Source organism: Oryzias latipes, chromosome 3 (assembly GCF_053564925.1).
Source record: "Oryzias latipes strain Hd-rR chromosome 3, Olatipes_Hd-rR_3.1".
Taxonomy (NCBI): domain Eukaryota; kingdom Metazoa; phylum Chordata; class Actinopteri; order Beloniformes; family Adrianichthyidae; genus Oryzias; species Oryzias latipes.
The window spans coordinates 41,327,475-41,345,426 of NC_136239.1; the positions used below are offsets into that span (position 1 = coordinate 41,327,475).

Below are 17,952 nucleotides of genomic sequence, written 5' to 3' on the forward strand. Positions count from 1 at the left end.
TGTATCCTGTGTTTGGGTAACTTAGGTAAATTTCTGCAATGATGGCATCCAGCTCTGCATTAGTCAGTACTGAGTTCATGTCTGACTTCCTGGAAGAAAAAAAAGACAAAATGGTCTGAAAATAAACACAAATGGTTTGTTTTGATGTCTACACTGCTGTCAAATTATTTCCTCCATCCTGTCAGGTACAGGGGTTGATGAAGGACCCAAAATGCAGAGACTGGAGGCACACGGTTCCAAGTAGAGTCGGCCCGTTTGACACGAACGCTCCGGGGCTTGTTTGACCTTCGTGAAACAGAGTGGTACGGCACAATGGTTCGGAGCATGTGTCAGCTAGCGTAGATCACGTGGTTGATGACGTATGAAGCGCCAAATGCATCGTTTGGACGAACCACGGTTCAGGTGTCATTTGTCCTCAGGATCGTTTCAACTCGGTTTCTCCTAATAAGACAATACACTAAGTACGCTATTTATAAAGAAAAAATTTCTATCAATCTATGATGGCAAGAGTGCATAGTGGCAGTAGGGATGGCTCAGTGGTAAAGTCATTGGCATCTGCATCCACAGGTCCAGGGTTAAAGACCGGTGTTTATCCATTTTTTTTGCCTTGCGTTTATTTTCCTCATGAATGTGTGTTTTTCTGTGTCAAGAACTTCTCACAGAAAATGTCACACGCTGTGTTGTTTTATGTTGTTTTTTCATCATCATTTCCACATTGAAGTGTTACAAGGAGCTCAGTTGAAGCATATATAAGTCCAGTCCGCCACCAGATGTCGCTGTTCTGTGTGGTTTCAAAGCCCTGAATGGTTGGTTCATTTATCCGTCACAATTACATGAATGCCGTGAAAGCTTCAAGGGGGTTTATTCCCATCCCCAGTTCCAAGGCAAGGGTTTTTTACCAATCAAAAGACACTGCCAAGCAGGGAAACCAAAAAAACCCAACTGTCGGGGTAAACAGGGAAGCAGCAGGACCAGCACAGAGGAAGGCAGTGACAAGACAAAGATGCAAACAGGACTACGAGACACAGGTGAAAACGATCGGGGCAGATTGGGACAAGGGAAGTCAAACATGGCAGGGAGAACCTTCAAAAATAAAACAGGAAACAGAAACAGAACCCTAATCACAGGTCACATCCATCTTTTAATCTAGTCTTGCTGGAGCCCATCCCAGCCAGTCAAAAGCGTTGGGCGGGGTTCACCCTGGACATTATTTCCTTCTCTATCTGTAATTGTCGTTGGGTTTGTAACATAGAGGTCTATATGATGGGGCATTGTTATTATACTGATGCTAGCCTACAAATACTTAATGGATGCATACCCTCCTCCATCAACTTCTGAATGTCTCTACTTTTGCAAACAACGGGATAATAATAAAAGTAGTTAAAGGAAGTTTACCTCAATCCATTATCGTTCATCTTCCGATGTATGGTATGGCGACGTACACCAAACAACTCAGCTATTTTCTGGATGTTGAGGCCATGCAACAAATATGCAACAACCACATGGAAAGAGATGGTGATGACTGGTCGTCCGCTTCCACGTGTGAAAGACAGAGCACGTTGGCCACGATTCTTCTTCTGCATTTCCGGCAGTATGACCAACAACACAGAAGAAGAAGCGTGAGTACTGACGTCATCGCCGTGGTGCAGCGGTAGGGCGGTCGACCCATGATCGTAAGATTGCAGGTTCGATTCCCGCTTTTCACGCTCATGAGTCGAAGTGTCCTTGGGCAAGACATTGAACCCCACCTTGCCTCTGGTGGTAGGCGGGCGCCTGTGTTTGGCAGCGGAGCCGCCACCAGTGTGTGAATGTGTGAGTGAATGTGTGTGTGACTGGGTGAATGGGGCTGTGACTGTAAAGCGCTTTGTCCTTGTAGGAAGAAAGGCGCTATATAAGTATACGCCATTTACCATTTACCTCCCCCCTGGAAATGCTGACTAGAATTGAATTATGCTGTGCTTTTCGTACAGTGGATGTGAAAAAAGAAAATGCTATCTCCTCTTTGCATTATCGCTTTAATTATGTCACAAAATGACACAGTGAAGCGAGTTTGGGAAATATTAAAAAACATCATTAAAAATAGGACAAAAAGCGAACGTATCCAGATTACTTTACAGATGAGAAGGGTCATAGCTTTAACATTAGTGAAGCAGCAAACGGCCTCAATAACTATTTTATAAATGTGGGTCCAGAGTTGGCAGCAGAAATTCCAAAATGCAAAACCAGCAAAGACTATAATCCACCATCAAGAGGTTCCCACACTCAATCTTTCTTTCGGATGTGAATGAAAATCAGCTGATATCAATTGTAAATAAATTCAAGAGTAAAAAATCAAAAGATTGTGAGTATATAGATATGAAGGTGGTGATAAAGGTAATTAATAGTGTATGTTAGCCTCTAACACACATATGTAACTTATCATTACAAACAGGGAGATTCCCAAACCAAATGAAAATAGTAAAAGTGATTCCTAGTTATAAGAGTGGAGACAAACACCAATTTACAAACTATAGACCTGTTTCTCTTCTTCCACAATTCTCAAAAAAATGTAGAAAAATATTCAATGATAAATTAGTTTTATTTATTGATAAATTTAAGGATTATAAATGGAAACCAATACGGTTTTAGAGAAAACAGATCAACCTCATTGGCTATCATTGATGCTGTGGAGGAAATCACAAATGCTCTGGACAAAAAGAAATATGCAGCTGGAATTTTCATTGACTTAAAAAAGCATTTGACACTTTCAATCATGACATCCTATTTGACAAACTGGAAGTGTATGGGATAAGAGGAATAGCGCTAACTTGGGTCAAAAGCTATTTAAAGGGAAGAAAACAATTTGTCAATATTGATGAATATACATCAGAAACAAAAGAGATAAGTTGTGGTGTCCCACAAGGATCAAGTCTGGGCCCGCTGCTATTCAATATTTACATAAATGATATATTCAATGTTTCAAAGCTTATGAAACTCATATTATTTGCTGATAACACATACATATTCTCTTCTACAGAAAATCATGGGGAACTTATATATGTGATAAACAGAGTTAACCAAAATAGAATTATGGATGGATTACAACAAATTATCTTTGAACCTAGATAAAACCAAAGTGATGTTTTTTGGTAACTACAACGCAAATAAAGAGCTCTGAATTAAAATAAATAATGTGTCAATAGAAAGCGTTGCAGAAATCAAATTCTTAGGGGATTTTATTGATGTTGGGAGCCACATATCAGACACATACAAACAAAAATCTCAAAAAGTATTTCAATCATAAATAAATCTAAACATATATTAGAATACAATAGTAGAAATTTATTGTACTGTTTCGTAATACTACCATATTTCACCTACTGTATAGAAATTTGGGGGAATAATTAAAAGAGCTAACTACATCCTCTCTGTTTACTTCAAAAACAAGCCGTCAGAATTGTACATGAAGCCAGATTTCTTGATCATACAAACAATTCATTTTATCAATCTAGACTTTTACAACTGTTTGACCTTGTTGATTTTTTACACTGACCGGCTGAGTAGCTAATTACCATATCAATAGCGAGCAGTTAACATCACTCAGTGAGGGTCCTTAGGCAAGACCCTCAACGCTACTGCCTCCCGAGCGCAGTTCACCTGCAGCTCACCGCTCCCCCAGGGGATGGGTCAAATGCTGAGAATCCGAAGAAAAAAAAAAGTTTTACACCAACAACTTTTATACAGTCAGTGGGAAATTGTTACCATTCAATATCCAGAAACAGTTCTTAGAAAATGAAGGAGGACCAAACTGAGGGGATGTAGGAACTTCAAGACCAAACTAATAAGAACCACAAAGAAAAGATTCTGTGTATAAACGCCACTGGTGGGAATTTCTCAAAATATCTAACTCGTCAATTCAACCGTGCAAAATGACACCCATCTGGAACCAGAAAGGTGGTATAGGTTCTGGTCTTTGTCCCGTAGTGCCGGGCCCTGCGAAATTTCCAACTGTGGCGGAGCCTGGTCGGGCCATGTTTACAGCTCCCCTTGTGGGCCCCCTTTTCTCCTGGGTGCCGCTCTTCCTGGCCGGGGACGGCCGGCCCCTGCCTTGTCTCTTCCTGGACCAACCGTAGGCTGGGTGGGTGGCTGCCTGGAGCGCGGAGCAGGTCTACCTTGGGGGATCCTGGCTCGTGCCTGGGGTTGGGGCGGGGGGATGCCCAAAACTCCTGGGTGGTGATGAGGTGCTCGTCTAGGGCTGTGGGGCCCTGCGTTGGGCCCTCCCGGCGTGGCGGGGGGCTGCTCTCCTGGTTGGGCTGGGGCTGCACTCTCTGTCCCCCCATGCCTCCCTGCTCTCTGGCTCTGGGGGCCGCATGGCGGTCCTGCTGGCCCTGGCTTGGGTGGCGGATGTGATTTCCCGGGGGGCGATTGTTCTCTGCCTGCTGCCATGTGGCGTTGGGGGGTTCTGGCTGCTGCGGTGGGGGTCTTGGTGTGGGGATGGCTGGGCACTCTCCCTTCTTCTTTTCATATTCCACCATCCATTTTAGAAGAACATAAACACTCAATTGAGCATAGCTGTTAGCTCACCTTTGCACCAATAGTTTGCATGATCGATTGAATGAAGTATTTCACACTAGTTGGTTTGAAGGCATGAGTATGCGTGTGTGAACACTATATGTATTGTGTACATGTTGACATGTGGACATTTTTGCAGCCAACAGGAATGTTTATAACATTCATTTGAGTGTGTGGATAGGCCCCGCCCCTTCTAGATTTGTATTACGTCTGAACCTCACTGTAATTATAAACATCCAGAAACTTGTTTTCTTATTCTGCTTCATGGTTTACACCCCCTATAATCACCTTCCTACCCCCCCCCCCCTCTCTAACATCCCTCTCTCTTCTTCCCTCCTTTTCTTTTCTGTCCGGTCCAACACAAAAGATTTTCAAATACAGTACAATTAAAATGAATAAAGTTTGGCCTCGATTACAAAAGGGGTTTATTCAGACATACCTCTGGTTTGTCTGAAGATTCATAACCCCTGTTTTTAAAGTAAAATATGTCCAACACAAGAGGCCTTCAGCTCCCATCTGTCTGCCCAGCTGTTGGACAGGACAAGTAAAAAAAAAAGAAGAAATTCGGGGAAATAATTCTAAGAGTTCTCTACATCTTCTCTGTTTATCAGAATTATACATAAACCCAGATATCCTGATCATACAAACGATTCAATTGATTTATCCAGACTTCTAAACTGTATGACCTTGTTGATTTTTACACCAACAACTTCTATACAGAGTCAGTGGGAAATTGTTACCATTCAATATCCAGACACAGTTCTTAGAAAATGAAGGTGGAATTCCAAATACATGTGTGAACTTGACTGTGGTGAAACAAGTATTACATTGTAAGGTCCCATGATGATTACTGAAATGTTTTCAATTACAACCAATAAGCTATTGATTTTCTTTACAATGTGTAGCAATAATTACTAATTTAATGTGATCATGTGGTCTAATGATAATCAATGATTATTACATATCGTACCGTTACTGTTTTCTGAAATTACGTGTGAATGTTTTCTGAAGATATTCAATCATTACTAGGCACTGGATTTTGTTACTGATCATTGTATTTAGTTAAGCAAATGTGATTTAAGTGACTTTTTTGTTTTATTTATTTTTCTGTCTTTTTTAATCTATGAATTTCATAATTTCTGTAATGCGTTTGATAAATATGTGTAAATTCTTTATTGCTTTGACTACAATGCTTGAAATAAATCAACAAATAAAATCAAGTCAAATCAAACCAACTATGGTCTGAGTGATATAAATGCTTTTGCTCTGAAAAAGGGGCAGGAGACCCACCTGGACCTCAGCCCAAAAACACTGACACACCCTTAGACCACTCCCTCTCACCTGTGCGGTTAGCTGATGGTCACAGTTGATGATGAGCAGCTCAGGTGGGAGTGGGGGATTGTTTACCTGACAGCTTCTGATCAACTCTGTGATCGAGTCACTCTCACGTGATGTCTATGGTCTAAGAGTCAATAGTTTGAAAGATTATTCAAAAGTCCCAGTTTGTAGTTTTAATGTTTGTGTTGCTCTCATATCTGAGCTTTCTGAGTCAGTCAATCTGAAACTCCGAACTGTAGTCCAGCGCCTGGTTAGAAAGCTCACCAAGACCTCATTAGTTGATGCCTGGGGTCCAGAGGGAACAAAAGACAACCAGACAGACACACTTGTTTTCTTATTGGAAAGCAAAGATTTATTGCAGACAATAGCAAAAGCAGCTAGCTCCAGAACAGCACTTAGCAGTAGAAACGTGTCCGCTTTACAAAAACTTTGCCCAAGATAAAGTTCACAGATAAGTACAAGGATTAGAACAATGATTACATGACACTTCCAAGGAAGACATTGCCTGTCGTGGGCCAATGGGTCTATGCTCTAAAGACTATGGAAGACACAGTAGACCACACTGTGAACATTGGGTCTCTAGTGACAGTGATCTACACACAAAACCCAGGACAGGAAAAGGCAATCAGTAAATATCACAAATGTCACAGAGTCATCTTTGGGTGTTTACAAGGTTATGATATAGTGTGTACAGGTGAGGACAGAAAATGGCTGAATGAGGAAAAGAAGTTAGCTTGAGTAGCTAATGGGTCGGATTCACTTTTCTGTCACGATGGTTTTAGCGTTGGTGTAGGTGACGCCTTTGTAGATCCCACTGGTGTTGAACTTGAAGGGTTTCCCATTGTAGCAGGTTATCTTCACCTTTCCCATGTAAGGGAGATCCATAGTGGCTCTGCCAATGGTGACTTTCACATCCACCGTCTTCCCAGGAGGAACATTGACCGGGAAGGAGAATGTCTCCTTCCTCTCATCGGTGTTCTCTAGACCGTAGGAGCTTTCTGTACTGGCAGTGAAGCTGAAGCCAGTAGTCGCTTCGACCACCTCTGGTATCCCTGCCTTGACCTCAAATTTGAAGGTCGCTTCCATTTTGTTTAACACGGACCAGGAGGATTTCTTGGTGATGGTTTTACTGGATTCAATTGTGTACGACTGAGCCACGACGGTGTTATTGGTGTAAGTGGCAGACTTGATCTCCTCTGTGGCCACCTGCGGGATCACCTGGTGGAGGGTGGGGTAGTAAACGTCGATCAGCTCGGTTGACTTGATGGTGTTGATGAACACAAACCCCAGACTATCTATGTCATCCCCACCCTTTCCTAGAACTCCCAGACAAATCCCAGACCCAACATCAATGGGGTACTCTTTTTTCAGATCCCACTTGGTCATCTTGGGGAAGAATTCTTGTCCTGCTGTTGTCCTGATCCTGATGGCGCCTAGGCGAGTTCCTGCACCATTGCCCCACAGCGAGAGCGATTTAATCTGCTCGCCATCCTGAAATTCCATCTGTGAAAATCCTCCTTCAGGCTTTCCAAACTCCTGGACCTGACCATCAGTCAGCCAAACCTTGATGCCCCTCACCTGCCACTCTCCCACCCACACCCACAGCTTCTTTAGCGTGGCCCCATTGCTTTCCCCGGTAAAACTAAAAGAACGACCGCCTTGTCCCCCAATAGTAAGCACAGGTGCTAGGTAAGACATCTTTGTGGTAGAACCTGTAAGAAGAACAAGAACAACATCCGTGTCAGTCAGAGACTCAAGGTTCAGCAACGATTGAAGAGATTTCAGAGCACCAGACCGGTACCAAGAAGACTCTGAATTCAAGGGAACTGCTGAGTCAGCAACACTTCAAGTGTTTGGAATTATCTGCTTATCTGTTATGTCCTTTTTCTGTTTAGGGGGATATAGAGGAACATGACCTCCACTAACCTCCCTAGACTAACATAAACAGGAGAAAATATATGAAAGAAAATAGCAGTTCACCCCTAAAGCTTCACTTTAAAGTTGAAATTACACTCAACTGGGCACACTGGGCGGCAGTGGCTCAGGGGGTTGAGCAGGTTGTCCAATGATCTAGGGGTCGGCAGATCGATCCCGCGCCCCCAATTAACTGTCGTTGTATCCTTGAGCAAGACACTTCACCTTCCCTGCTTCCAGTGTGGCTCCACTGGTGTGTGCATATGAATGTCCCGTTGATGTTCAGAGCAGCCGTAGGCGCGAACTGGCAGCCAACTGGTGCCTCTGTCAGTCTGCCCCAGTGCAGCTACAACAGTAGCTTACCATCACCAAGTATGAATGAGGGGTAAATGAATAATGGACACACTATAAGAACTTGGAGCATCTGGATAAATTTAATCCATTATTATTATTATTATTATTATTATTATCAACAATTGACTACACAGAGTGGGGCTGAACACAAAACACAGCAAAGAGCACTACAAGGTAAAACACACGAGTCAGCTCAACACAGGCATGGAGAGGAGAACTGAGCTGGAGACAGGTTGCAACACATCTGCATTCTCTGGCCTCCAGGTGAAAATGTTCAGAGACAGACACGCAAAGACAAAACGAGGTCCCACTCTGACAGAAATAAAGAACACAAAAAACAATGAATAAAAAGAAATTTCTAACTAAATGCGTCCACAGCCATAACAACGTCTTCAACTACAGACTATTAATGAACAATCACACCAAAGCACAAATCTTTTTCCTGAATAAAAATCTAAACTTTCCTCCAGACATCCAATCTGGTGATTCAAAGACAAACTTCTTACTGTGGGATTCCATTCCAGGTTCTTACAATACTCACAGCAAAGTTAGACCTTTGATTGGACTTTGGGTTTTGGTGCTGGGTGGTGTGGCTCCCTCGTCAGTGCTGCTCAGACTGAAGCTGCTCTCTCTTATATAGACCTAAGGGTGGGGCCCAGGATGCTCTGCCTCTCCTCCAACTTTGGATTTTTCCAGCCTTACCTCCAAAGGTTCTGTTCAACCTGAAAGCTGACAAGAAAGACACTCAAGGTCAAATTCAAACCCGTAAACCAATGAGGAAGACCCCAGATCCAAAAGTGACAAGAAAGACACACTAGGTAAGATCTGAACCCCAAAACAGACAAGGAATCGTTTCTTCTTCAGTGTTGCAGATGGACCTGGGGTCCCCTCCTTTATTTTCTCTTTTTACTAGTTTTATATGTGTATGTATAAACATTTATTTATTTATTTATTTATTTTTAATTTTTAGTCACACTTACCATTTCATATGTCTATTATGGTTTATGTAATTATTTGTTTCTTGTTCATGTTTTAAATATATTTCAATTTTAATTTTATTCCTTTTACATTTTATTTGTAACTCCAGTGTTTTCCTCTGAGGGAATCCTCCACATCGGTCACTGACCCTTCTCAGTGAACGAGGTCGCTGCAATGGCATCTCCCAGGTCTGACTCTTTTGATCGGATCTGGGGGGTTCTGTTGTAGTGTTCTCCGTGAACTTGGGTGGGGGTCACTGATGTGGACATGTCCCCAAAATATCGTTTCCCCACTTCAGGAGGTATCCAGGGGCCTGTTTCAGAGAGGAGGTTCAACCAACTCTGAGGTTGAACTTGAACTCTGAGTTGGTCAATCGGGAGATTAACAACTCTGAGTTTTCTGTTTCAGAGAAGCTGATGGGAGTTAGGTCAATCAACTCTGAGTGGACTGATTCGGAGTTAAGCGTGCGCACCGCGACTATAAGAAGCCATTATCAATGGAGCGCAGATATCACGAGTCACCATGGCAACCGTGAAAAAAAGAGGTCTGCGTATTTTTCGCCAGCTGAACTTGACGTGCTGCTGCAGAGTTACAGTGAATATGAGCACATATTCCAGAAGAAAAGCAACACCGCTGCATCTGCAAAACAGAGACAGTTAGCGTGGAAAACATAGCTGCTCAAGTTAATGCCTAAGTTTGCATTTAAATCACTGTTATAAAATATTGACTGTAATAACTTTCTAAATAGCGTCAGGTGTGAAATAAAAATGGCGATATTTAGGTGTACTTTTGAAGTGTTATTCCTGGTGTAATTGCATGAAATGCTGCATAGTGTACAGAACCAATCTGGGGGAAAATGCATTTAACGTCGGTAATGTTTAGAGGACTTTTTTGTTAACCTTCCCCTCTTGTAAACATTGGTCAGTTTAATATTAATACATGCAATTGTGTTTTTCAAAGTGAACTTTTGTCTACTGTTGAACCTTTCGCTGCGCGAAGACTTCTCCTTTCTTTTCTCTCGTCTTTCCGACCGTGGTCAGAAGCGCAGGGGAGATTTCCTTCAGGGCTGAAGGGAATTCTCCTTCGGGGTTCACTTCCCGTTGGAAACCCTCAACCTCCAGAGCGGATTAAGAATGACTCCAAAACAGTTATTCTGGGAATGACACCTTCTCTTTATTTAACTAAGTGCTCCGTCCTCCGAACACACAATATATACCAGGCACACACCTCTGCTCCGTGCTCACCCCCCCCCCCCCCATCTGCACCTGCACCTGCAATCGCACCCCGCTCAGCACACACACGCTGCAACACTACCCTTGTATTGGTCAAGTGGTATAGGTTTATATGGGATTAAGAAAGTAAGCAGTGCTAGAAAATTGTGTTTCCAAAAAGTAATTGTTACAATTATCTAATTCAATGTCCCCGATTTCATTTTCATTTAGATGCAATCCTGCAGGAATTAAAAGAACATGGCAGCAGCTAAAAATGAAGTATAAAAACATAATTCAATCAGGTATAATGTGAGCATGTCATGGATGTAGGCTTTGTTGACAATATTTGACATATGAAACATTTACATAGCAATACATATCTAATGTTGTTTTCATATGTAATTGACTGCAACGAAAAACGGTAACGCTCAAACAAAAACATATGGGGAAATGACAAAAAATCGAGTCTTCTCAAAATCCTCGTACGAGGTAAATATAATTCTCTATGAATGAATGCAGCCTCCTCGTCTATTGGGTCCTCCAAAAAAGGACAAGCCATTCTTGTCACTTAGACCGTCTCTGTGTGACGGAAATGTGGACAATGAAGGTTAAAGCGAAACATACCACTTCGTCTTTAAAAAAGGGGAGGGGACCGGCAGAAACTTTGAGTTTGGAGAATAAAACCTGCTCCCAACCAGGTTAGGTTCACAGCGTAAGTAACCATGGACACTGACTCCGAGTATAAGTTACCTCTCTTTCAGAAAAGGGTTTGACCTACTCTGCTTTCTCTGGTTTAACAAACCTCCCATTCTGAAACAGAAAACCCAGGGTTTCCCTGATTTCAGGGTTAACGCACTCAGAGTTTACACTTAACCTCCTTTCTGAAACAGGCCCCTGGTCTCTACATTCCAGCATTTTATCACTTTTTTATCATGGTGTGCGTATGTGTGTCTGTGTGTGTGTTTGGCGGCGGGGGGGCGGCTGGGTGGCCCTGTCGGCACTGTTTGTATTGTCATTGTTTTTAAATATTATTATTTATTCTTTTTTAACTTGTCCTGTCCAACAGCTGGGCAGGCAGATGAGAGCTGAGGGCCTCTTGTGTTGGACATATTTTACTTAAACAAGAGGGGTTATTAATCTTCAGACAAACCAGAGGTATGTCTGAATAAACCCCTTTTGTAATTGAGGCCAAACTTTATTCCTTTCAACCATGATTGAAAATCTTTGGTGTTGGACCGGACGGAAAAGGAAAGAAGGGAAGAGGGAGGGATGTCAGATGGGGGGGGTGTGATAGTGAGGGGGGGGGTTGAGACCATGAAGCAGCATAGAGCAGACAGGTTTACTGGCTGTTTATCATTACGGTACGGTTCAAATGTAGTACAAAAAGGGCGGGGCATGTTCACACACACTCAAATATTATCAACACACCTGCTAGCTGCAAAAAATGTTCACATGTCAACATGTACACAAAACAGATAGTGTTCACGAACGCATACCTATGCCTTTAAACCAACTAGTGTGAAATCTTTCATTCATTCAATCATGCAAATTATTAGTGCAAAGGTGAGCTAACACCTGTGCTCAGGTGAGTGTTTATGTTCTTCTAAAATGGATGGTGGAATGTGAAAAGAAGGAGGAGGAGCGCCCAGCCACCCCCACACCCAGACCCCCGCCGCAGCAGCAGCGGCAGCCGGAATTCCCCCAACGCCACAAGGGAACAGGCAGGGAACAACCGCCCCCCCCGGGCGACCAAGACCGCCACCCAGGCCAGGGCCAGCAGGACCGCCGCGAGGCCCCCAGAGCCAAAGAGCATGGAGGAGCGGAGGAAAAGAGAGCGCCGCCCCAGCCCAGCCAGGAAAGCAGCCCCGCCGCCGCGCCGGAAGAGCCCAACGCAGGGCCCCACCGGAGAGGGACGCCCACAGCCCCAGACGAGCACCCCACCACCACCCAGGAGTTCCGGGCATCCCCCCGCCCCGACCCCAGGTACGAGCAAGGACCCCCCAAGGGAGACCCGCTCCGCAGTCCAGGCAGCCACCCACCCGGCCCACGGTTGGTCCAGGTAGGAGCAAGGCAGGGACCCGCCGCCCCCGCCCAGGAGGGGGGAACCCCGGGGAAAAAATGGGTGGCCCACAAGGGGTGTTATAAATATGGCCCGACCAGGCTCGGCCATGTTGGAAGTTTGGCGGGGCCCAGCGCTCAGGGGCAAGGACCAGGACCCACCCCCCAGGGACACGAACACCCCCGGCTCAGGTGTAATATGAACCCCCCCACCGTGCGGAGAGAGCACCGCCGGGCCCAGGGAGCCGGCACCCAAAGGGACACGGCCGCCATCGCCAAGAGGCCCGCACCCCCCACCAGGAAAGGGGTAGGGGACAGATGGACCCAGGTCCCACCTTCCTTGCAAAATGTGTGTGCGTGTATGTGTGTTTGAGAGGGTGTGTGTGTGCATTTGTGTGTGTTTATGTTGGAATGTATATATTGAAGGGGGAGGGGTGTGTGTACTAAGGGGGGTGCAGTTAAAATTGGCGAGTAGGGCACTAAGGGGACATCTCCTGATTACTCCCAGTGACGTCCCCTCACCTTCCCCACCAAGGGGCCCTAAATGTCTAAGGTGCGGTTAAAATTGGCGGGTAGGGTGCCAGGAGGACATCTGCTGCTTGCTTGCAGTGATGTCCAAGCACCCCCCCTACCAAGGACCCTACATGTCTAAGGTGCAAATAAAACCGAAAGAGGGGGGGCCCACTCCATACGGCAACCATAGGAGGGGGGCCACTGCCAAGTAGCCCCCCCCCCCCCCCCCCCAAGGCGCATCGCAGGCTAGACCCCCCACCCCCTCACCCTAATATGAGGTTATATGAGGAAGGGGGTAAGTTGGGGACAGCTGGTAGACTGTCCCCCGGTGGTCAAACAGCTGTCCCCCAGCCCCCCCCCCCCCCCCCCCCCCCCCCCAGCAAAGGGGCCAGGGCCACCCAGCCCAGGGGCCCCACCCCCGGAGGCGCAGACACCCCAGGCCCGGCACCTAAGAACCTAAGGGTGGTTCTTCAATCCCAGAGACAACCTGCAACAGATGTGAGTAACACTCCACGCTCAGCTTGGAGTGAGGCCTCCTTGTTGCCGCTCCCAACACCAGTGCCCCCACATTGTCGAGAAGATAGCGATGAAGTTGACATGGACATGACTGCTGCACCCTCCATGGTGCAACCACCGCCCTTCCGTCAGATGGACCCCAAGATGCTACCATATCGGCCTGAGGAAGATATTGAAAACGTTTTACTCCGTTCTGAGGGGATTGCAAAGACTTGGGGTTGGGCGTACACTGGATGGGCATACAGACTTGTACCTTTGTTAACTGGAAAGGCTCTAGCAGCCTACTCAGCGAGGGATGAGGACCTCTCAGACTCCTATCCTTATATCAAGCAGGCTTTGTCGGCCAAATTTAATGTTTCAGCTGAGACCTGCAGACAATGTTTCAGAGACACTAATGTCCCACCAAGGGAGTTGCCTACAGAGATTTATCATCGTCTTGGGGGTTTATATCATTGATGGATTCCCAGCTCGTGGCTGGAAATGGAAAGCATTTGACACTTTCAATCATGACATCCTATTTGACAAACTGGAAGTGTATGGGATAAGAGGAATAGCGCTAACTTGGGTCAAAAGCTATTTAAATGGAAGAATACAATTTGTCAAGATTGATGAATTTACATCAGAAACAAAAGAGATAAGTTTTGGTGTCCCACAAGGATCAAGTCTGGGCCCGCTGCTATTTAATATTTACATAAATGAAATATTCAATGTTTCAAAGCTTATTAACTCGTCAATTCAACCGTGCAAAATGACACCCATCTGGAACCAGGAAGGTGGGACCTTGGACCATCTGTCCCCTACCCCATCCCTGGTAGGGGGTACTGGGCCCTTGGCAACGGTGGCCGCGTCCCCTGGGTGCTGGTTTTCTGGGCCCGGTGGTGCTCTCTCCACGCAGGGAGGGGGATCCCTGAGCTTTCTGGTAAGGCCAGAAGCCGGGGATCACATCACACCTGAGCCGGGGGTGTATGTGTCGCTGTGGTATAGGTTCTGGTCCTTGTCCCTGAGTACCAGGCCCCGCGAAATTTCCAACTGTGGCCGAGCCCTCCCGGCGTGGCGGGGGGCTGCTCTCCTGGTTGGGCTGGGGCTGCACTCTCTGTCCCCCCATGCCCCCCTGCTCTCTGGCTCTGGGGGCCTCGTGGCGGTCTTGCTGGCCCTGGCTTGGGTGGGGGATGTGATTTTCCGGGGGGCGGTTGTTTTCTGCCTGCTGCCATGTGGCGTTGGGGGGTTCTGGCTGCCGCGGTGGGGGTTTTGGTGTGGGGATGGCTGGGCACTCTCCCTCCTTCTTTTCATATTCCACCATCCATTTTAGAAGAACATAAACACTCAATTGAGCATAGCTGTTAGCTCACCTTTGCACCAATAGTTTGCATGATCGATTGAAGTATTTCACACTAGTTGGTTTGAAGGCATGAGTATGCGTGTGTGAACACTATCTGTATTTTGTACATGTTGACATGTGGACATTTTTGCAGCCAACAGGAATGTTTATAGCATTCATTTGAGTGTGTGGATAGGCCCCGCCCCTTGTAGATTTGTATTACGTCTGAACCTCACTGTAATTATAAACATCCAGAAACTTGTTTTCTTATTCTGCTTCATGGTTTACACCCCCTATAATCACCTTCCTACCCCCCCCCCCTCTCTAACATCCCTCTGAAGATTCATAACCGCTGTTTTTAAAGTAAAATATGTCCAACACAAGAGGCCTTCAGCTCCCATCTGTCTGCCCAGCTGTTGGACAGGACAAGTAAAAAAAAAAAAAAGAAATTCGGGGAAATAATTCTAAGAGTTCTCTACATCTTCTCTGTTTATCAGAATTATACATAAACCCAGATATCCTGATCATACAAACGATTCATTTGATTTATCCAGACTTCTAAACTGTATGACCTTGTTGATTTTTACACCAACAACTTCTATACAGAGTCAGTGGGAAATTGTTACCATTCAATATCCAGACACAGTTCTTAGAAAATGAATGTGGAACAAACTGAGGGGATGTAGGAACTTCAAGATCAAACTGATAATGACCACAAAGAAAAGTTTCTGTGTGTCAGTGTGTGGCATTATACTTTGGAACAGGTTCAGTAATGAGCTCAAACATTGTTCAAATATCCAAATATTCATGAAAATGTAGAAAGAAACTCTTAAATATGAAGATACAGGGAGTTAAGGATCAACAGGTGTTTGAATAATTCCAAATACATGTGTGAACTTGACTGTGGTGAAACAAGTATTACATTGTAAGGTCCCATGATGATTACTGAAATGTTTTCAATTACAATCAATAAGCTATTGATTTTCTTTACAATGTGTAGCAATAATTACTGATTTAATGTGATCATGTGGTCTAATGATGATCAATGATTGTTACATATCGTACCGTTACTGTTTTCTGAAATAACGTGTGAATGTTTTCTGAAGATATTCAATCATTACTAGGCACTGGATTTTGTTACTGATCATTGTATTTAGTTAAGCAAATGTGATGTAAGTGACTTTTTTGTTTTATTTATTTTTCTGTTTTTTTTTATCTATGAATTTCATAATTTCTGTAATGCGTTTGATAAATATGTGTAAATTCTTTATTGCTTTGACTTCAATGCTTGAAAAAAATCAACAAATAAAATCAAGTCAAATCAAACCAACTATGGTCTGAGTGATATAAATGCTTTTACTCTGAAAAAGGGGCAGGAGACCCACCTGGACCTCAGCGCAAAAACACTGACACAACCTTAGACTACTCCCTCTCACCTGTGCGGTTAGCTGATGGTCACAGTTGATGATGAGCAGCTCAGGTGGGAGTGGGGGATTGTTTACCTGACAGCTTCTGATCAACTCTGTGATCGAGTCACTCTCACGTGATGTCTATGGTCTAAGAGTCAATAGTTTGAAAGATTATTCAAAAGTCCCAGTTGTTTCATCATGGCGACGGCGCGTGCACACGCAGCGGCTCGGCACTCGTCACCTTTTCGTGGATTTTTTATCGCGTTTGTCCGTTTGTTTGTCTTTTTGTTTTGTGTTATTACTGTGGAGGCTCACATTGAGTACAGCCGAGACGAACTACTCTGCTTAGGGAACACATATTGGACGTGCAAAGACTCGCTGCTTGCTTTGCCGGACGACATTCCACCAGAGATCAGGTTCCCAGGGGGCTCCTCGGCAACCTTCCCTCTCCCTCCCCTGAGACGCCGCAGGCGGCGCAGACAACGACGGCAGAAACGAGGCAAGAGAGGCGGCCTGCGGGCTTGGTTAAGAGCTAACCCACACAGACCAGCGCTCTCGAGTCTGTTCCTGTCCAACTGCCGGTCACTTGTCAATAAGATCGACGAAATAAGACTGAGGATATTCTCCGACAAGACCTGCAGGTGTGTGTCGGTGTTCACGAAGACTTGGCTGGAAAACAACGTTCCTGACGAGGCTATCGGGATTGCCGGCTGCACTGTTTACCGGGCCGACAGGACGGCCTGCTCCTGTAAGAAGAAAGGCGGAGGCGTGTGTGTGTACATAAAAAACAACTGGTGCACAGCTACGGATACAAACGGGATTTACTGCTCACCAGACCTGGAATATCTGGCAGTGAAATGTAGACCAGTCTACTTGCCGAGAGAGTTTTCAATCATCCAGATCATTGCTGTTTACATCCCACCACAGGCTAACGCTAAGCTAGCGCTAGAAGAGCTGCACGGCCTTGTGAGCAGCAAGCTAAATGCACATCCAGAGGGAGTAATTATTGTGGGAGGAGACTTAAATCATGTAGATCTTAAAACAGCACTGCCAAAGCTGCACAAATACATTGACTTCCCCACAAGAGACGGCAATATTCTGGATCAGGTGTACACAAAAATCAAGGGAGCCTACAAACCTGCAGCAGACCCCCACTTAGGTCTATCAGACCACATCTCTTTACTACTGACCCCATCCTACAGACCAGTGGCGTGCAGAAGCAGACCCACCATAAACACTGTACAGGTGTGGAGTGAGGAGGCCACCGCATCACTCCAACACTGTTTTGAAGTTACGGACGGGGATGTGTTTGCTGAGGGATCTGACCTGGAGGGCTACACAACTGCTGTGCTGGACCACATCAAGTTCTGTGCAGAGGAAGCAGTACCCAAAAAAACCATCAGAACATTCCCAAATCAGAAGCCCTGGTTTAATGGAACAGTTCGGGCACTGCTAAAGGCCAGGAACACCGCCTACAGGTCGGGAAATCAGCTAGAATACAGCACAGCCCGGAAAAATCTGACAAAAGGGATCAAGAAACCCAAAGACAACTACAGACAATGGATAGAGGAACACTTTAGGAACAACGACCCTCGCAGCATGTGGAAAGGAATCAGGACACTGACTGACTACAACAGAACCACCACACAGGTCAGTCAGGACAGGGATCTCCCAGACACACTGAACCTCTTCTTCGCCCGCTTTGACAAGCAGCAGGGAAGACTCCAGCCTGCTAACAGGAAGCAGCCTGAGGGGGAGCCAACACTCACGCTTGAGGTGCACCAGGTGAGAT

General features: G+C 45.3%; 1 protein-coding gene across 1 annotated transcript; it reads right to left on the reverse strand.

Annotated features, from left to right (window-relative positions):
* Nucleotides 1–6,215: 6,215 nt before the first annotated feature.
* LOC111946271 (aerolysin-like protein) lies at nucleotides 6,216–8,832 on the reverse strand. Its single transcript, XM_023953751.2, has 2 exons — nucleotides 8,699–8,832; nucleotides 6,216–7,601 (listed from the first exon to the last, which is right to left on the reverse strand). The coding sequence occupies exon 2, from the start codon at nucleotides 7,585–7,587 to the stop codon at nucleotides 6,646–6,648; it is 942 nt and encodes a 313-aa protein (XP_023809519.1). The 5' UTR covers nucleotides 7,588–7,601; nucleotides 8,699–8,832; the 3' UTR covers nucleotides 6,216–6,645.
* Between the last annotated feature and the right edge of the window lie 9,120 nt (nucleotides 8,833–17,952).